The sequence below is a fragment of the Meles meles genome, chromosome 4, assembly GCF_922984935.1.
Source record: "Meles meles chromosome 4, mMelMel3.1 paternal haplotype, whole genome shotgun sequence".
NCBI classification, from domain to species: Eukaryota; Metazoa; Chordata; class Mammalia; order Carnivora; family Mustelidae; genus Meles; species Meles meles.
The window spans coordinates 158686961-158706368 of NC_060069.1; the positions used below are offsets into that span (position 1 = coordinate 158686961).

The window sequence follows — 19408 nt, forward strand, 5'->3', positions numbered from 1 at the left end:
TTGTTAAAATAGCCTCCAGAAAGCCTGGGCTTTTTCGTGGACCCTGTCCCCAATGTGAATAACTGGTAACAAACCAAAACCTTTGTTTCTTTCTCTAAATGTTATTTAATAAAAAAAATTATAAAACTGGTTAAGTATAGGGGTATTCTATAGTATTTACAGCAATCTAGTTTATTATGCATGGGGTCCAACCATTTTTCCAATTTGTATTTCCTCTCTCGAAAAGTTGTACTTCTTTTGAACATGTATCCTCATATATGCATCTTTTTTTTTTTTTTTTAAAGATTTTATTTATTTATTTGACAGAGAGAGATCACAAGTAGGCAGAGAAGCAGGCAGAGAGAGAGGAGGAAGCAGGTTCCCTGCTGAGCAGAAAGCCCGATGCGGGGCTCGATCCCAGGACCCTGAGATCATGACCTGAGTCGAAGGCAGCGGCTTAACCCACTGAGCCACCCAGGCGCCCCTCATATATGCATCTTAAGATCAATGATATATACCGCCAAGCTGCCTTCCCGAAAGACTCTGACATGCTTAGCTTTGAATACCAGTCAGCAATACACGAAGACCACCCACTGACAAACGTCTTCCTGCCGGATCGTAAGTCTTAAAAGGTGATAGCAGAAAGCAGGAAACCAATGGAAAGATAGTAAAGAAATACGCCTCTAGCTGGTTTATTTTTAATGGATTTGTAAATATTTAACTACACATGTGCTAAGTGTTTAATGATGTAATATGACACCATCCTCTTACCCTGAGATCCATTTTTCTCCATGGCTCCTTGTTGGGCTTCAGCTCATAGATGTTACTCCTTCTGACAGCCTCAATATAAGCTTCATGACCCTGTCGAAAATATATTACCTGCAAAAAGCATACATTTAAAAATTAAAACCTAATGGTAAAATATTTTGTCTTATGGTGTCCATATTCACATTTTTAAAATTTATTACTCTCACCTCATCACCCATTTGAGGAACAAAAGGAGACTTTCGAAGTGTGGTGTCAGTTATCCAAACTGGAGGATGAAACTCATATAAATGTTCCATATTTGCAAGCTCCACCGGAGTCATCCTCCGCAAGCTCTGCCAAGGGGAACAGAACAAAGTTTAGTACAACAGAAAGGGCACGCGTACACTGTTTAACTGAAAAACATGGGGCGCCTGCGGGGCTCAGTCAGTTAAGCAGCTGCCTTCAGCTCAGGTCATGATTCCTGGAATCAAGTCCTGCGTCGGGCTCCCTGCGTCGGGCTCCCTGCTCACTGGTGTGCTGCTCCCCAGACCTGTGCTCTATCACTTTCTCTGAGATAAATACAATCTTCAAAAAACAAACAACAAAAGAAACTTCATCACTGAGAATGCCTATTTATGGGCCCATCACCTAATGATAAGTTTTTACATAGCATACATATTTGGTTCCTTAACATACGCAGGAACGTATCACTTGTGAAAGCACTGCAGATTTACCTAGCACTTTTCTAGCATCTCCTAAATTTCTAAGGTTCTTTTAACACTTTATATCCTACAGAAGGGACCTAATTTCCAACCTAAATCCTCTTCAACGGACAGCCCGCACTACCAACACACCATTCTGAATTCCACCAGGGACTAATCATCACAGTCTCCTCCTGACTGAGGTTTTAAAACCGGTGATTTTAAAACATGCCACAAACTCTCTGATCCTCCTCCTCTCCTCTTCGAGAGGTGCAGCCACATCTCCACTTGAGGGTGGGCTGGAACTGCTTCTAACAAACAGAATAAAACAGAAGTGACGAGAGGCTTTAAAGACTAGGCTGTCACAGGAATTCAGGTTCACGGCTTGCTTACACTTCAGGATCACTAGCTCGGGGAAAACCAGCCACCATGTCCTGCAGACGCCCACGCAGCACTGCAGAGGGGCCCTGTGGTGAGGAACTGAGTCCAGTGAGTAAGCTTCAGAGACGATCAAACCTTCAGACAGCTGCCAACTCCAGCCACTGTGTGCAACCCTGTGAGCCAAAAATCACCTAGCTAATCAGCCCTCCAGTTCCCAATCCATCAGAACATGAATACAAGTTCACTGTTTTAAGGAGCTAAGTTTCAGGGTGATCCGCGACACAGCAACAGAGAACGAGTACAAAGATGGGGCATCTTTAAATGACCATGAAGCCACCACCGGCACTACACGAGCACTGTGTGTATGGTAAGGAATAGGAACAGCTCAGTTAAGAGTGTGAACATGCCAAATGAAGGAGAATATGCCAGATGCATCTGGGACACATGGCAGTAACAGATTAAAGAAGAAGAAAGTGCCCCAAAATGCCCTGAAGCATATTTCTGGTGTTGATTAACAGGAGAAAATAAAGAGTTATAGTGGGATTCTGAGCAAAACAGAGCTCCTCTGGATTTCAAACTGGGGAAGGAGTCAGTGCCAAGGCCAATCTGTGGCAGACTGAACAGAGAAGGCTTCACAACGGAGTAGCTTTTCCAAATATAAATTCCATTTTACATTTGAGTTGTGCTAACAGCGTCAAAAGAATATAAATTTCCAATTTCCTAAAGATTTTTAATTTTTTAAAAAATCTTATTTATTTATTTGACAGAGGGAGAGAGAGCACAAGAGGGAGGAACTGCAGGCAGAGGGAGAGGAAGAAGCAGACTGCCCACCAAGCAGGGAGCCTGATGTGGGGCTCGATCCCAGGACCCTAGAATTACGACCTAAGCTAAAGGCATACACTCAACCAAGTGAGCCCTCCAGGTGCGCCAAGACTTTTAATTTTCTTTTTAAGATTTTATTTATTTATTTGACAGAGATCACAAGTAGGCAGAGAGGCAGGCAGAAAGAGAGGGGGAAACGGGCTCCCCACTAAGCAGAGAGCCCGATGCAGGGCTTGATCCCAGGACCCTGAGATCATGACTTGAGCTGAAGGCAGAGGCTTAACCCACTGAGCCACGCAGGCGCCCCTTAATTTCTAAATATGGACAGAAACACCTCTATAAAAAGTGTAAAAAGATGTTTTTAAAGATATACTTCTCTTACCTCTTTTTTAGGCTTATTTTCTTTCTTTCTCTTTCGTCTCCGCTTTGGAGGAGATAAATTTTCAGTAGACATTTCATCCTCTGAACTACTGCAAAAACGGGTAACTCGCCGACGCGATGATGTCCGTAGAGGTGGCTGCAGATTGATGCCTGCATCAGCGGTCCAATCAGAATATCGAGATGACGAGTCACTGGCAAAGGAAAAAAGTGTAAGTTGCAGGGAACCACAATCTAAGCCCTGACAGCAAACCAGTCACATAGCATTAAGAGAAGAGATGAAGAGGGAAGGAAAAAAGGATCGTGGGAAAATTTAACTTGAACACTCTGCCTTCACCATCAGCGAATACGGAAATAGCCAGAGATCAGGAGAAAGAGAGAAGCCTGCACTGACACCGGAAATGAGGAAAGGATGTAAGCCTGAGGAATTACTTTAAAGTATAATATAGAGGAGACACTGTGGAACACAACATTTAGAGTCAACCAACGGTCCCCTTTCAGAAGATGGAGTGTAGCTATGAAAACAGGAGAGATCACACAGAACCGTAAGAGTAGGCCCTCCTCCCCACCCCAAGTGAGAGGGGGCTCAGGAATAGACTAGAAATTTTAGCTGGAATGAGAAACCATCTGTGAACAGACCGAGAAGCCCAAGGAAAACATAACCACAACAAATAGAAAGCTGTTAAGTGGTCAGAGCTTCTTGCCAAGAGGGGGACCTTTCCTTGATACGACAGAAGATTCATAAGACGAACTCGTAGTCCACCCCGGAGCAGAAGCAAGAGTCCGACAGGAAACTAGATCGAGAAAACGAGCCCCTACCCACTGCTAGCTTCAGAAAATACAGAAAAGGACAACAAAGGACTCTACTGGGCCATCATTGGCCAACCACATACCTCTCAGGCTCAATAAAACATACACTAATAAACACATTTCTAAGAGCTATTTATCATAAAAAGAGCTATTTAGAAAAAACTCAAGAGCATCTGCTTTGTATATAAAATTCAAGAAAAGCTGAATTAAAAGTTACTAATTATAGAGATAGAAAGCATAACAGTGGTTGTCAGAGGACGGGGATGGGAAGTGGAGAATCACTGTTTAATAGGTATACAGTTTCAGTTTTGCATCGAGCTCCGGAGAGTGTGTGCAAGACAGTATGAATGTCCTTAACACTACTGAAACATACACTTAACAATAGTTAAGATAGTAAATTTTATTATGTCTATTTCATAATTAAAAATGAATTTTAAAAAAATAAAATAGACAAGTGTTCTAAAAATTACTCCAGCTCCTAACCATAATGGAATAAGAGAAGTCAAGAAAGGAAACGGAGTACAGTCAGGTGGTCTTGACAAGAACAGGACCAATGGAAACTGAAAGAAGATACTTTCAGTCCTATTTGGCAGAGGCACCATCACATGTGGTGATGGATATGTTCATGAAAAGAGAAAGAGGTCCAGGTTTCTGGCTTGAGCATCTGTCAAAGGTGAAGTTGACATTTATTTACCAAGAGAAGGAATAGATGTTAACATCTCGATCCAATGAAACCTCAATAACAAAACTAAACACAAGGTCAACACATGCATAACTAATAATAAACAGAACGATTGTCTTACCACATACACTTTGGATACTACTCATTATAAATGCAGCTCAAGACTGGACTGATTTTGAGTATACACACCCGACGTCCTGCCGGCTCGAATGTTTACAGTCAAAAATACCTAAAATATTTTCTGTAGATAAAGTTTTTGGTTTTCTTCTCCTTTTAAATGTACTAACAAGTCAGTTGTCTCACAGATGTGAGCTCTCACGTCTCAAATGCCATCCATGCCTACTGCATCCACACCTACGACTGAACTGCCGACTGAACTGCCGAAAAGATGGGAACAAGGAAAAGCAGATACCTTGAACTCTCGCTGTCACTCTCACTTCTTCGATCGCTCCTCCATTCCTCCTCTTCAGAAGAACAAGAGCCTTCACTCTGATCACAGGAAGTTTCCTATTGGCCAGGGTCGGGGCGGGGGGAGATGGAGATAAAATAAAAATCCTGATCTTGGAGATTAAACAATACAAGTCAAGAAAAACTGCACTTCGTCCTGATCATCTTAGGCCATCGGGCAAGAAAAGAGTTAGACGGACTTAGAAAAACAAGAAGTAAATGTCCTTACTATATTCTTTTTCTTATCAAGCATAAGGCATTAGAGTCCAAGACTTAACGCTACTACTGTTGATCAGCCGGCCCTTCTGAGTGAAGCTCATAAAAAGTCAATGTAGATGTTCTCAGTATTTTGTTGGACTTAGGCCACCGTGACAGGTATGCAATGGGCTCTCGTCATTCTACTCTCATCCCCATGACGGACGTTGTGCATCTTTCCGTATGACCTACAGATATTCTTTGATGAGGTGTCAGGCATTTTGCTAATTCTTAAACTGGATTCTTTGTTTCCTTATGAATGTGTTTTAAGAACTCATGGTATGTTTTAAATACGAGTCCTTATCAGATAGCAGTTCTACAAGTATCTTCTCCCAGTCAATAGGCTTGCGTTTTCATTCTCTTAACGGTATCTTTCCCAGAGCAGATTTTAATTTCAATGAACTCTAGCTTGTCACGTTTTTCTCTATCGGATTGTGCTTCTGGTACTCTATCTAAAAAGTCACTGCCATAGCCAACGTCCCCTATAGTTTACTGTATGTTATCTTCTAGAAATTTCCATTTTGCATTTTATATTACGTTTATGATCCATTTTGAGTTAATTTTTGTGAGAAGTCTCTGTCTAGATTTTTTTTTTTAACATGTGGATATCCAGTCATTCCAATACCATTTGTTGAAAAACTATGTTTTATCCACTGAGTGGTATTTGCTCCTTTGTCAAACGCCACTTGATCATCTGTGTATTAGTCTATTTCTTGGTTCCCCTATACTGTTCCACTCAACTATTGTCTATGCTTTCACCAATCTCATATTGTTTTAAAAACCACAGATTTATACTAACTCTTAATGTCAGGTACTGTCAGTCCTCCAAATACTTTCTTCAGTATCCTAGGTCTTTTACCTCTGCAAGTAAACTTTAGAATCACTCTGCCAACACCCATAAAATTAACGTGGGATTTGGATTGGGATTGTGGTCAATCTACAGATGAAGTTGTGAAGAACGGACATCTTAACAACAACAAACAGCAACAGGGTCTCTCCCTCATTGACTATGGAAATACAAAATACAACATGGCCACTTCGGAGAGTCTGTAAGTTTCTTACAAAGCTGTCCAACAGGGCCTTATCACATGATGCAATAAATATGCTCCTTGGTATTTCCCCAAATGCATTAAAAATGTTGTCCATACAAAACCTGTATGTGAAGTTTATAACAGCTTTATTCCTAACTGCCAAAACTTAGAAGCAACCAGCATGTCCTTCAGTAGGTGAATATATAAACTGTGGTAAATTCAGACAACCGACTATTACTCAGTTCTAAAAAGAAATGAAACACCAAGCCACAAAGAGTTGTAGAGAAAACTTAAAACTCGTATTACTAGAAAGTAGCCAATCTGAAAAGGCTCCATACTGTATAACCCAACTATATAGCAGTCTGGAAAAGTCTATGGAAACAGTAAAAAAATCAATGGTTGTCAGTGGCTCAGGAGGAGGGAAAGAGTAAGTATAGTCCAGTGGGGTTTTAGGGCAGTGAAACTGTTCTGTCTGATGCTGTTATGGTAGATACTGATATGGCAGACAATGCATTTGTCAAAACCCACAGAACTATACAACACACAGTGATCCCTAATGTAAACCAAGGAATTCACCTCACCAGTTATAGCAAATGCACCACACTAATTCAAGACATTACTAATAGAAAAGACTGTGTGAAGGGAAGAGAGTATATGGGAACTCACTGTACTCATTGTGTAATTTATCTGTAAACCTAAAACCTCTCCAAAACAGTCCTTTTAAAAAAAAAAAAAATTATTTAATTGACAGCAATCACTAGTAGGCAGAGAGGCAGGCAGAGAGAGAGAGGGGGAAGCAGGCTGCCTGTTGAGCAGAGAACCCAATGCGGGGCTCAATCCCATGACCTGAGCCAAAGACAGAGGCTTTCACCAACTGAGCCACCCAGGTGTCTCCCCCACCCCTTTTTTTTTTAAAGGGAAGAGACAGGAACAAACAACTTTTTGATTGTCACAGCACCAATGGTTGCAATCCACTTTAAGTTCTGGCCATGAGTCCCAGGCAGGTACTTTTAAACTGAGACAGGACCTTTTCCTATAACAGCATTTACTTTAGGAGCTTTGATAATAGACAATGAAAATGTCAGTAAGATCCAAAACTCAAAGGCAAAATACCAAGTTAATATCTACTTTTGGGGGTGTCCAGGTGGCTCAGTTCGTTAAGCCTCTGCCTTTGGCTCAGGTCATGATCTCGGGGTCCTGGGATCAAGTCCCACAATGGGCTCTTTGCTCAGTAGGAGTCTGCTTCTCCATCTGTGCTCTCTCCCTCTCTAATAAATAAAATCTTAAAAAAAAAAAAACCCTACTCTTGTTTACATCATTTGAATAGGCAAAATGTAAAGTCAAAATATTCTACAAACTGTTTCTCAAAATGTGAGCCCAGCACTATTCCAGGAGTAGGTTCTAGGCCTAGCACAACAGAACTACTAAATGGAATGTGCTTCGCATGCTCAAATCAACTTTTTTTAAAAATCACAGTAATATAAACTCTTGAAAGCTACTACCTAGAAACCATACACCTTATGAAATGTCTTATATGTGTTATCCCAACTCTCCAAATACCTGTTAAGAAATTAAGAACTAAGAAAATCAGAATTAAGAAAACTAACAACCCTAAGTTTCAGAGATTCTGATTTAACTTGCCTATCAAGATGACATAATCTACTTGAAACTTTGAGTTACTTTTCTTTAAAAAAAAAAAAAAAAAAAAGTCCTAAGATTACACAAGCTTCAACCTCACAAAACTTGGATCCACCCTGCCTCTGAGTTTTTTACTGTCTCCCAGGCCCTATACAATACTAGCTCTTCATCTATAGGAACACCCAGGGGTAAGAAAAGTAGAAGTAATTAACAAGCCTGGGGTCACAGGAGGATAAGTACAGCAAAAAATTTGGCTAACTCTCCTACCATCAGTGCTTTCCAAACCAAAATGGAATGGACCAACATGCATATACGCAATGCCACAATCTCTATTCTGCGGCCATACACATTACGCACCTCCCCAACCACAAGAGCCCCCCCACCTCCACCCCCCTGCAACAACATAGGTGAATGAATTCATATCGATGCAAGTAAAACCAAGGACACCAAACCACAAAATCATGATTTTAAAAGGTCAAGTGGTTTTAACACTCCACATTATCTATCCTTGCATCAGTTTAAAAAGTTCCTCATTACTTAAAAACACACCAAATTAATAAAGACAGAAATTCCAAGATTGATACCAGTGATGATTTAAAAAGCTAAAAAAAAACAAAACTTATAATCAATCCTGGTATTTCAAAAAGAATATAAGAAAATAAGCATTAGTTGCTATCCCCTTAGCAAAATACAGTATGTACGTATACCGCAGACAGCTAAAATAGAGCATCTTTCTTAACGTGACAATGGTAGACTTGTGTCCACCAACAGGAATGCGGACCCATGTCTCTACAACCACTCCGCGCTGTGCTGGAAGAACGGAGGAATGCCGTTAGACCAGAGAAATCCAGGAGAGGCACAAAGTGAAACTAGTGTTCCTAGGAGTGAAACTAGGTATCCATGCAAAGGAGAAGATACCTGAAAACCTCAGAAAATTCAATGATAAAAATAACCCCAAAATTCAGAAACACAGCAGAATGTGTAAAAAAATTAAATCTGCTGAAATTAGAAACCTTCATCTATGCCAAATAATAACTACTTTGAGGCCATAATGGCAGAAAACACCCAGCACCTCACAAACTACGGATAAAGAACTATATATCCCTAGTTATAAAGAATTTTAAGATTTTATTTTTATTTATTTATCTGAGAGAGAGAGGGACAGCCAAGAGAGAGAGCATAAGCAGGGGAACAGCAGAGGAAGAGGGAGAAGCAGATTCTCCATGGAGCAGGCAGCCTGAGGCAGGGCTCGATCCCAGGACCCCGGGATCACGACCTGAGTCAAAGGCAGGAGCTTAACGACTGAGCCACCCAGGTGCCCCAGTTATAAAGAACTTTTAAAAATTAAGGCAGGGGGATGTGCTTGGTGGCTCAGTTGGTTAACCGTCTGACTCCGGACTCATGATTTCGGCTTAGGTCATGGTCTCAGGGTTTTGAGCTCAAGCCCTGCATTAGGCTCCACACTGGGCAAGGAGCGTGCTTAAGATGTGCTATCTCCCGGGGCGCCTGGGTGGCTCAGTGGGTTAAAGCCTCTGCCTTCAGCTCAGGCCATGATCCCAGGGTCCTGGAATCGAGCCCCACATCAGGCTCTCTGCTCTGCAGGGAGTCTGCTTCCTCCTTTCTCTCTGCCTGCCTCTCTGCCTACTTGTGATCTCTGTCAAATAAATAAATTAAATTAAATTAAAAAAAAAAAAAAGATTTGCTATCTCCCTCTGCCCCACTCCCCCTCCCAAAAAAGATAAAAATTAAGGAGCAGGGCAGGGTGGGGAGAGGCCAAAACATGACAGAGAAATGACTGAAAGCATAAATACACAGAGCATAAAGATTTAAAATAAGAAGAAATGTTCAACAACTTCACACATAGTATGAGAAAGTCAAAATAAAACTTTCTGTGAAATAAACCAAAGACAAAAGAACAAATATTGCACAATTCCACTTATAGAAGTCCCTAGAATAGGCAAATTTATAGAGAGACAGAAAGTAGAAGGCAGGCTACCAAGGATGGAGAAGGGAAATAAGAGTCAGTGGTTAACGAATATAAAACGTCTGGGATGATGAGAGAGTGCTAGAAACATACAGTGGTAATGGCCGCACACATCATAAATGTAGTTAATGCCAATGAACTGTAGGCAGAAAAATAGTTAAAATGATAAATTTTATCTTATATTTTACCACACTAAAAGAACAGCCAAAATGTAAAAATAAAACTATACTAGGACACCATCTCTCACCCACTAAATGGGTAAAAATCATCAAGTATAACATACTCTGTGGGCTAATGGATAGGGAAACAGGCACTCCTCGGTGCCACCGGTAGGAATGCCAAGTTGGAACCCTCCTTCAGCAGGAATTTTTTTTATCACTCTCTCATACAACTCATAGGCATCTATCTTTGGACCTGGCAATCCCATTCCCAGAAATGTACTCCCAAATTGCATCTCCGACAGGACAAAACTACACACAAAGACAAAAAGATTATTCACTGTGACACTATGACAAAAACACCAGAAATGTCCTAAATGCCCATACGTGAGAAAGTGGTTAAATAAACTGTTACAAGCCCACAATCACGTGTGATGCAACTCTTAAAAAACACAGAGAAGATATTTAAGAAGTGGTATGGAATGGGTTCAAGAATATTTTAAGTGAAAAAGGTCAAGGGCAAAAGGGCATCTACAGTATGCTCTATCTTGTGTACAAAAGGAGAAACAATAAAATCTACAGGTATGAAAAACACAGTAACCATAAACCAGAAAATAGTAAGGATAGGCGGGAATGTTTATTGTTAATTGCCCAAAACTATAAGGAAAGGGTTAAAACATGCTCAATTCACTATAAATAAGAAGAAACTAATGTAAAAACCATCTCATCACATGAAACAAAGTTAGATAAATACAAAGGCTGGTGCTAACAGCAGCTAGCACGATTGGATATGAGGCACTATTTTCAACACTTCACAATCAGGTAAGTTCTCACATCTTTGAGGAATACATGCTAACACTGCTTTTACAGATCTGGCCAGAGCACAAAAAGGTTAAACGACTTGTCTGAGTGGAAGAATTTAGATTTAATCTCAAACACTAACTGAACTACTACTGTAATGCTTTGTAACAGAATTAAATGAACTGTCTGTCCATCCATATGGAACATTTCAAACCTCAAAACATTACTGATTAGAAAATATTAACATCCTATTATTAAATTTTAAAGACTCTACAAAAATATTGGCTTCTCCCCAAAAAATCAAAATGAAGACCACTAATTCTACTGGATTCCTCAAAGTCAAGCAAAGGGGTTAAAGAAAGGCTTAGATATGACAGCAAAAGCACCAGCAACTAAGTTAAAAAAAAAAAAAAAAAAATCAATTGGATTTTCTCACACTTCATAAAACTTTTGTGCTTCAAAGGAAACCAGCCATCCAATAAGTGAGATGCCAGCACTCTGAATAGAATGTGTACACACCCTGAATCTGCAAGGACTCACATCCAGAATAAAAACCTTTCACGGCAATAACAAAAAAAGACAACCAAAATGAAAAACAGGCAACAGATTTGCGCAGACAAGAAATAAGCACATGGTCCACATCACTAATCATTAGGGAAATGCAAATCAAAACCAGTGAGCTAGCCCTTCACTCCCGCTAGGATGGCTAAAACCAACAGTACAGGGGCGTCTGGGTGGTTCAGTGGGTTAAGCCACTGCCTTCGGCTCGGGTCATGATCTCAGGGTCCTAGGATCGAGTCCCGGGCTCTCTGCTCAGCGGGGAGCCTGCTTCCCTCTCTCTCTCTCTGCTTGCCTCTCTATCTACTTGTGATCTCTGTCAAATAAATAAATAAAATCTTAAAAAAAAAAAAATCTCTGAAACCAACAGTACAGACAATGCCAAGTGCTGGTAAGGATGTGGTGAGACCGGCATCCTCACACATTACTGATGGAAATATAAAACAGGGCAGCTGCTTTGGAAAACATTTTAGCAATTCCTCAAAAGATGAAAACAGAGAGTTACCACGTGACCCAGCAAACGGACTCCTAGATACCAAATGAAAAGAAAGTCTATATTCAATCAAAAACCTGTCTGTTAGTAAGCTGCATTATTCATAACAGCCAAAAACAGGTATGGATACATGCTACACAGGGATCAACCTTGGAAACGTTATGCTAAGCGAAAAAAGCCAGTCACAGAATTGTATTGTATGATTCCATTCATATAAAATGCCCAGAATAGGCCAATCAATCCATATAGACAGAAAGGGGTTGCCAGGAGCTGAGTGAGGTGGGCTGGGAAGTAACTGCAAATGAGTGGAAGATTTCGTTTTAGAGGCAATGAAAATATTTTGAAGTTAAATAGTAGTGATGATAGCACAATTCTGTTAATATACTAGAGATACTGGATTATACAACACTGGTATGGTAAGTATCTCAACAAAACTGCTAAAAATTCATCTTAGACTCTTGGCAGATACAAAGGAAAAAATTAAGACAAATTACTGAACATTATTTTATATAAAGTTACAAAACTCACATGTCTCATAGAGCTTGAAGATTCATTTCCAGAAGATAAGTCAAGCCGGCCAAGATTTCTTCTACCATAATTTGGGTATTTGCGCCTGCACGTCCTCTGCCTAGACTGAGACAGCAAAACCACCGAGTCACACTGAAACATAAACATGCAGATGGAAATCAACACCCAAATGAGTACAAGCATCTCAGTAAGATGGGCATTCTTTCAAATTCTAAAAGGAATTTAAGGCAAAAATAAAAAACAGTAACACTTCAAATACACACATACACACACATATACAGTTAAATTAAACTTGGCATTTTACTTAGAAGACATGGTTTGCCATTAAGAATATAACAACAACAATAACCCAAAACGGATACCTCTTAAAATACATATCTTAGAAGTGAAAATATATATTCGTATATTATCATGCTGTCACCAACATTAAGAAACACAAGTATAGAGAAAATCTGAAATAATCCTCAAATATTAACCCTGCTTATTTCCAGATTTTAAATTTTTAGAGGATTTGTTTTCAGTACTTTTCAGCTCTGCTTGAATTTTTGAAATGTCATATTTGTCAAAACAAAATAATTAAATAATCTTTAAAAAGCATCCAAATAAAATAGACTGCATTTTTTTTATTTTTTTTTTTTAAAGATTTTATTTATTTATTTGACAGACAGAGACCACAACTAGGCAGAGAGGCAGGCAGAGAGAGAGGGGAGGAAGCAGGCTCCCTGCTGAGCAGAAAGCCCGACGCGGGGCTCAATCCCAGGACACCGAGATCACGATCCGAGCAGAAGGCAGAGGCCTCAACCCACCGAGCCACCCAGGCGCCCCGAGACTGCATTTTTTTAAAGGGTGGAGGGAGCCTGCTATTCCTCAAACACCCAAGTTGTATGAGAAATCACTCAAAACACATTTTCCTTGTCTGATAAATTAGTTTTCACATTAGTGCCTTCTGTGTGATGACGACAGGTATCTTATCATTTCAATACATCACTGATTTTTTTTTTTTAAGATTTTATTGATTTATCTGATAGAGAGACAGCGAGAGACGGAACACAAGCAGGGGGAACAGGAGAGGGAGAAGCAAGCTTCCCGCTGAGCAAGGAGTCCAATGCGGGGCCTGATCGCAGGACCCCGGGATCATGACCTGAACTGAAAGCAGACGCTTAATGACTGAGCCATACAAGTGCCCCCAAAATATATTTCCTTAATAAGAAGTTTGAGGGAATCTACCTAATAACCCTACAAAGAACTGTAGGCCCAAGTCAGAAAAGAGTGCAAGCAACAAGAAAACCCTAGAATTTCACTCTGGAAGAGAAAGCTGAAGGGTCGAAAGGTAGGCAAAACACTGACAGACTAAACTAACTGAATTAGGCTCACAAGAAATTGCAATTGAGAGCCTTCTATGTGTGGGAGAACACTCCAGGCTTTGGCTAGTCGATCAAAGGGTACTGCCTAGCCCTATCAGTAAACCACAGAAGAAGAGTAATCCAAAGCAACTACAGCTCCATCCTTGCTTGGACTAAGGCAATACAGGCTTGACAGTGGCCCTAGCAGTTTACCAAAAGCAAATGTAAATCTTCTCTAGGGGAAGAAATATCCTAGACTTCAAATAATCTCTAACATTTAACATTTAGTCAAACCACAGATAACAAAGAAAATGTGATGGTGAAAAATGAGAAAAAAAAATCAACAAGCAATGGAAACAGGAACAAGATATTAAAATAATGAAATTATCAGACATGGGTTTTTAAAGTAAGTATGGCTGATTTTTAAGAAATTAAAATAATGAGAACTTTAGCAGAAAACTGGAAGCTCTAAAAAGGGACTGTATAAAAATTCTGAACTGAGAAAAACAGTAACTAAAACTAAGAACACAATGGGTTTAACACCAGATTACACACAGCTAAACAGAACTCACAAAAGTGAAACAGAGGTCAGAAAAAAAGTTCAGAAAAGCAGCAACCTAACGAAAGAGAATCAAGCAGTGTAAGTTTAATACACGTGTAACTCAATGCCACGAGGAGGGAAACATATGCTACGCAAGGACTAGCCAAAGGAAAGCTAGCAGAGCTGTATGAAGAATCTGGAGAATTAAGCATTACTAGAAATAAGGAGGGGAAATTCACAATGAGAAAAGGTTCAATTCAGTAGGGAAAAAGGAAATTCTAAAGATGTATGTACCAAATACTAGAGCGGCAAACCACATAAAGAAAAACAAGTAGAAAGAGAGAAATGTACAAACATAATGAAATTCCCACACATACCTCACCACAGGCAGAAGCGCAATCACTCTGAAATGGCACAGGGCATCAACTACCAAATGGAAGATACACATATCCTATAATCCAAAAATTTCATTCCAAGGCATATACTTAAAAGAAATACACAGATACCAAGAGATATACAAAATGTTGAAAGAAGAATCATGATTGATAGTCAAACATGAAAACAACCCAAATGTCCTTCAAGTAGAGACTAAATAATACCTGCATAGTCATCAAAGGAATGCTATACAGCAAGGAAAACAGACAGACTTCACCTACTCACCACTATACAGGTAAATCTCATCTAGCCAAATGACTAACCCAGATAAAAAAGACTGCATACTGTAGGATTCCACTTAGTGTTTGTTGACTTTTTGCCAACATCGTACCCGCTACGGGAAACTGAGCTTTTTCCTAATATGCTCCCCCACAAAATGTAATGTCACAGATCTATATGGTCAGTGTTTACACACTATCTAAGCAGGCTTAGTACATACATAAGATGGTTAAGTACAAAGCTTAGACTTTGTACTCAATACAGGATTAAGAATCATAATTTCTGAATTAGAGATTAAATTGAAAATTTTAAAGCACTTCACATTTAACATAACTATTTCTTAAATTTTAATATAATCTAATTGCAGACTATAATATATCAATATAACCAAATTAGAAAATTATAAATACGTAAGGAACAGCAATGTAATCAAATTTTTAAAAATCTTCCAAAACTTATTCTTCTAGCAAAAGTAGAAATGAAAAAATTTATTAGTTTCTTTAAAATGATTTTAGTGAATTTAATTTCCAAATTTTTTTCATGAGAAAACATCCTAACTCAGACCAAAGATACTCATTCAGTCAACACTTTTTCTTTTCAATATTCGACATAGTTAAATCACTTTTAAGTTAAAGACAAAAACTATTTTTACTTCATTCTCAAAGCCCAAGTCATACAAAATTATCAAGGATCAAGTTGAAACGACAAGGCAGGTCGTGGCAGCCAGGCCTGCACAGGCCGTGTGTCCTGATGTACTCTCAAGACTGAGTGGTGAACTGAGAGCAAGTCCCAAGAGCAAAACCACTTTCCAACAAAGTTCTGGAGCACTGATCTTGCAAACACTGTGCATCTACCATGAATCGATGTTAATGAAAATCAAAAGAGAAACTAAATATTAAAGAATGAGATTTTCTCCAGCAGGATGAACGCTTTGAAGGGTCACCAACCATTGTTCACATCAAAGTTGTTTGTTTTGTTTTTTTTTTAGTTTATCATCTGGATGAACTTCAGAAAGAGATAAAGCTAACCAGCAGTTTTAGAAGTCAAGTAGCTGGCTAGCTGTAGAATCAGGGAGTGGGAATGGACTTGAAATGCTTGCAACGAGCCTATAACATTCTAGTTCACAACCAGAGTGATTATCAAAGAGTAGTTCCTAGAATCCTTCAGGAATGTTAGGCAACTTCCTTCCATCATTTTTCCTTTCCTAACAGCTGTACAACCTTATGTCTACTATTTTTAAATTGTTCCTAAGAGCTGTACAACCTCATGTCTACTATTTTAAAATCCCAAACAGAAGACCTTGGGCAAGAAATATTCTACCTCAGGCAAACGTTACTAGTATTCTCACTGATCGCCCCCCAAAAAATATAAATTCAGTTTTATTTCTAGTTATTCGTAAGAAAACAGAATTTAAGTTACCTTTTGTGTGAGCTGGAGAGTCTTCCTTTTTCTTCCTATTATATAAAGATTTCTTTCCTCTTCACCTTTCTCTATTCTGAAATCTTCCAATTTCCTACAAATACAAGTATCCAGTATATTGGTTAGTGAACTGATAAAGTAAATGATATAAAGAGGAAAAAAATAATCATTATGATTTTGGTCATCATAAGGTTATATACTCTTGCAATTAATACAAAAAATTTCTAAAGTTATAAAAAAATCAAGCTATACTTTATGTTAGAAATTTATTTTTTTTATGTTAGAAATTTAATATAAATATAATCTCAGAGGTAGTTAGGAGGTCCTATGTTCCTTTTTTAAGATTTTATTTATTTATTTGACAGAGAGGGAGTGAGCACAAGCAGAGGGAACATGCGGCAGGGAGAGGGAGAGAGAGAAGGCGGCTCCCCAAGAAGCAGGGAGCCTGATGTTGGGCCTCGATCCCAGGACCCTGGTATTATGATCTGAGCAGAAGGAAGATGCTTAAGGGACTGAGCCACCCAGGTACCCCCTATGATTCATGTTTAAGACAGAAATAATTGTTTATATTTTCATTGACCCAATACAGCCAACTCATACAGGATCTTTCATTATTAGCTACTCAAAATCTCCATATGAATTTTCCAAGATTGAAATTCCTTTCTCTAAAGAAAGAAAAGCAGAATCCTCCTCCAAATTTATTCAAACTGCATGTTTTATAATTTGTAGAAAATCAGAATAGCACTGTTACTAGTACTTCTAATCACTTCTCTCAACTCACATGATACAGAAGATTATTCTGTGACCGATTTCAAAGCAAGGGACCTTCAACCATGAGAAAGGTACCGACGTTCATTTTCCTTTTCTATGGTTAGAGAATTCAAGTGACTAAAAGTCCTTTTTCTCTAATTTGAACATTGTTGAAAACATATGGCTTTGTGTTTGTGTTCACTTTAAAACCCCATTTGGGCCAGTTTCACAACTGGCATACTGGCCATGCTCCAAGTTACAAGCAAATGCTCTGAAAGAGAATATGCACAAATGCCCTAAGGTAAAAACTGCCTTCTACAGAACTGCATTTTCCTCAGGGTACATCTGCAGCCCACACTCAGTATATAGCAGAGCAACACCCTATCTATAAGGCAACTCTAAATCGGACTCAGTCCTTCACAAGCTGTCTGTTTCATCAATTTATGTGTATTTAAGAACTATATATGGTTTTTCACTCACAGCCAAATGGAATTCTACCCCATAGCTGTATGGTTCCCTTTGTTTTGAAAATGAAGTACTACATACACTTCATTCTCAATCAGTAATAACGCAAAGGAACATTCTAGACCTTCCTGAGTATCATCTTCATCTCTGTGCAATTCCATGGCTAAAGTAGATGGTCCGTTAAGAAAAAAGATAAAGATGACAGGATGGACAGAATTAGCATGAAAACAATGAAAAGAGTTTCTACTATTACTGAATTAAGACAAATTACGTGCCTGAGATCCAGCTCCAACCAGAACCGTGTCTACTGCGAAGCAGTACTATGCGCTCATCGTTCTGCACACTGGGGCCATTAATTGTCTTATGCTTTCACCTATTACCTAAATTTTTCACAATGGACACATACTACTTTTATGGTTGGAAAACAAAACTTTAATTTTTTTTTGATCCTCATCAAATGCCACCCTAAGTGAAGTTATGTAAAATTCTCATTGCTCCCACTAGAAGGACTGTTATCAAGAGCACTGACCATTACTCCATCACTCAGCCTCTCCTTTACAAAATCTCACGTGTGTTTTAGAACATAGTACTACAATAAGCTACACTCTTCCTTGGGAAATTTCATTATAGCAGACAGCTAGTTGATGCAAAAACTCCATTCTCCTTTTCTTCCTTCGAAACAGAATCTGTTTTTATCGCGGCTCTTTGTTGCTCTAAATACAAACTATCACTAGCCTCCTCTGTAGCTAAGTATGTCCATATGACAACGTTCTTGTCAATGAGTTATGAACAGAAAAATGAAATGTGCAACCATTAAGGCTGCTTAAATGAAGTCCCTCAACAAGGAAAGTCCTTTTTGGCTCTTTCTTTTTTATTCTGGCCTGTATCTCCACCACCATCACAAACGCAGATGTGTGATGGCTACTGTATAAAGTCCAGCTATCTTGTACTTTGAGGTGACTTTAAGCCTGGAAGCCATACTCTAAGATGGAGATCAGAAACAGCCTGAGTCCCTGATTAACCAGGGAACCATGGTTCCATCCCAAAACTATTTCTAGTCTTCAATGTTAAGAGAATAAATATATGCCTGTTTAAGGAATTAATCTTCAGGTCTTTCACTCTTGATACCTGTCTGCTCCCCTTGTTTATGACAACAAAAAGTATCCCAAAATGACACTTTTTGTTCTGATGACTATGCAACTCAGACACAATTTTTTTTTTTTTTTTAAGATTTTATTTATTTATTTGACAGAGAGAGAGCTCACAAGTAGGCAGAGAGGCAGGCAGAGAGAGAGGAGGAAGCAGGCTCCCCGTGGAGCAGAGAGCCCGATGCGGGACTCAATCCCAGGATCCCGAGATCATGACCTGAGCCGAAGGCAGCGGCTTAATCCACTGAGCCACCCAGGCACCCCTCAGACACAATTTTAAGGCTTAATTAGAGCATAATACATACATGATAGCGATTTTCTGTATTTCTCATCCCAATTCTAGATTCTGCTTTTCATTATTTTACTGTATATTTATAAACATTCTTAAATTCACCATACAATATGTAAATACTACATTCCTCCACCAATCACTGAAACTCTTCTGCCTGAACACATGAAGCAAATACTTTACAAAACTATCTTCTAAGTATTAGTTATTATGAGACATAAAAGAATACTGAACATTTCAGATTATCGGTGAAAAGCAACATTTGCTACCCCTGTTTCATTAACTCAAAAAATCAGCAGGTCACACCTCAGTAGCAAAAAAGACCCTACTGCCCAGACTATAACTATAAAATTAATTCCTACTATTAAAAAACCAGGCTACCTCAAGAATGATTCCACACCCCAGA

The 19408-nt window shown here is 39.1% G+C and overlaps 1 protein-coding gene across 2 annotated transcripts in view; it reads right to left on the reverse strand.

Annotated features, from left to right (window-relative positions):
• The window catches only part of BRWD1 (bromodomain and WD repeat domain containing 1), a 124918-nt gene that overhangs the window by 47028 nt on the left and 58482 nt on the right, over positions 1-19408 (reverse strand). For both annotated transcript variants that reach the window (XM_046003479.1, XM_046003478.1), the window contains exons 20-25: positions 16351-16444; positions 12394-12525; positions 4913-5007; positions 3013-3202; positions 954-1079; positions 751-858 (exon numbers count right to left, since the gene is read on the reverse strand). In XM_046003479.1, the coding sequence (XP_045859435.1) occupies positions 751-858; positions 954-1079; positions 3013-3202; positions 4913-5007; positions 12394-12525; positions 16351-16444 (745 nt within the window). The remainder of the gene's footprint in view (positions 1-750; positions 859-953; positions 1080-3012; positions 3203-4912; positions 5008-12393; positions 12526-16350; positions 16445-19408) is intronic.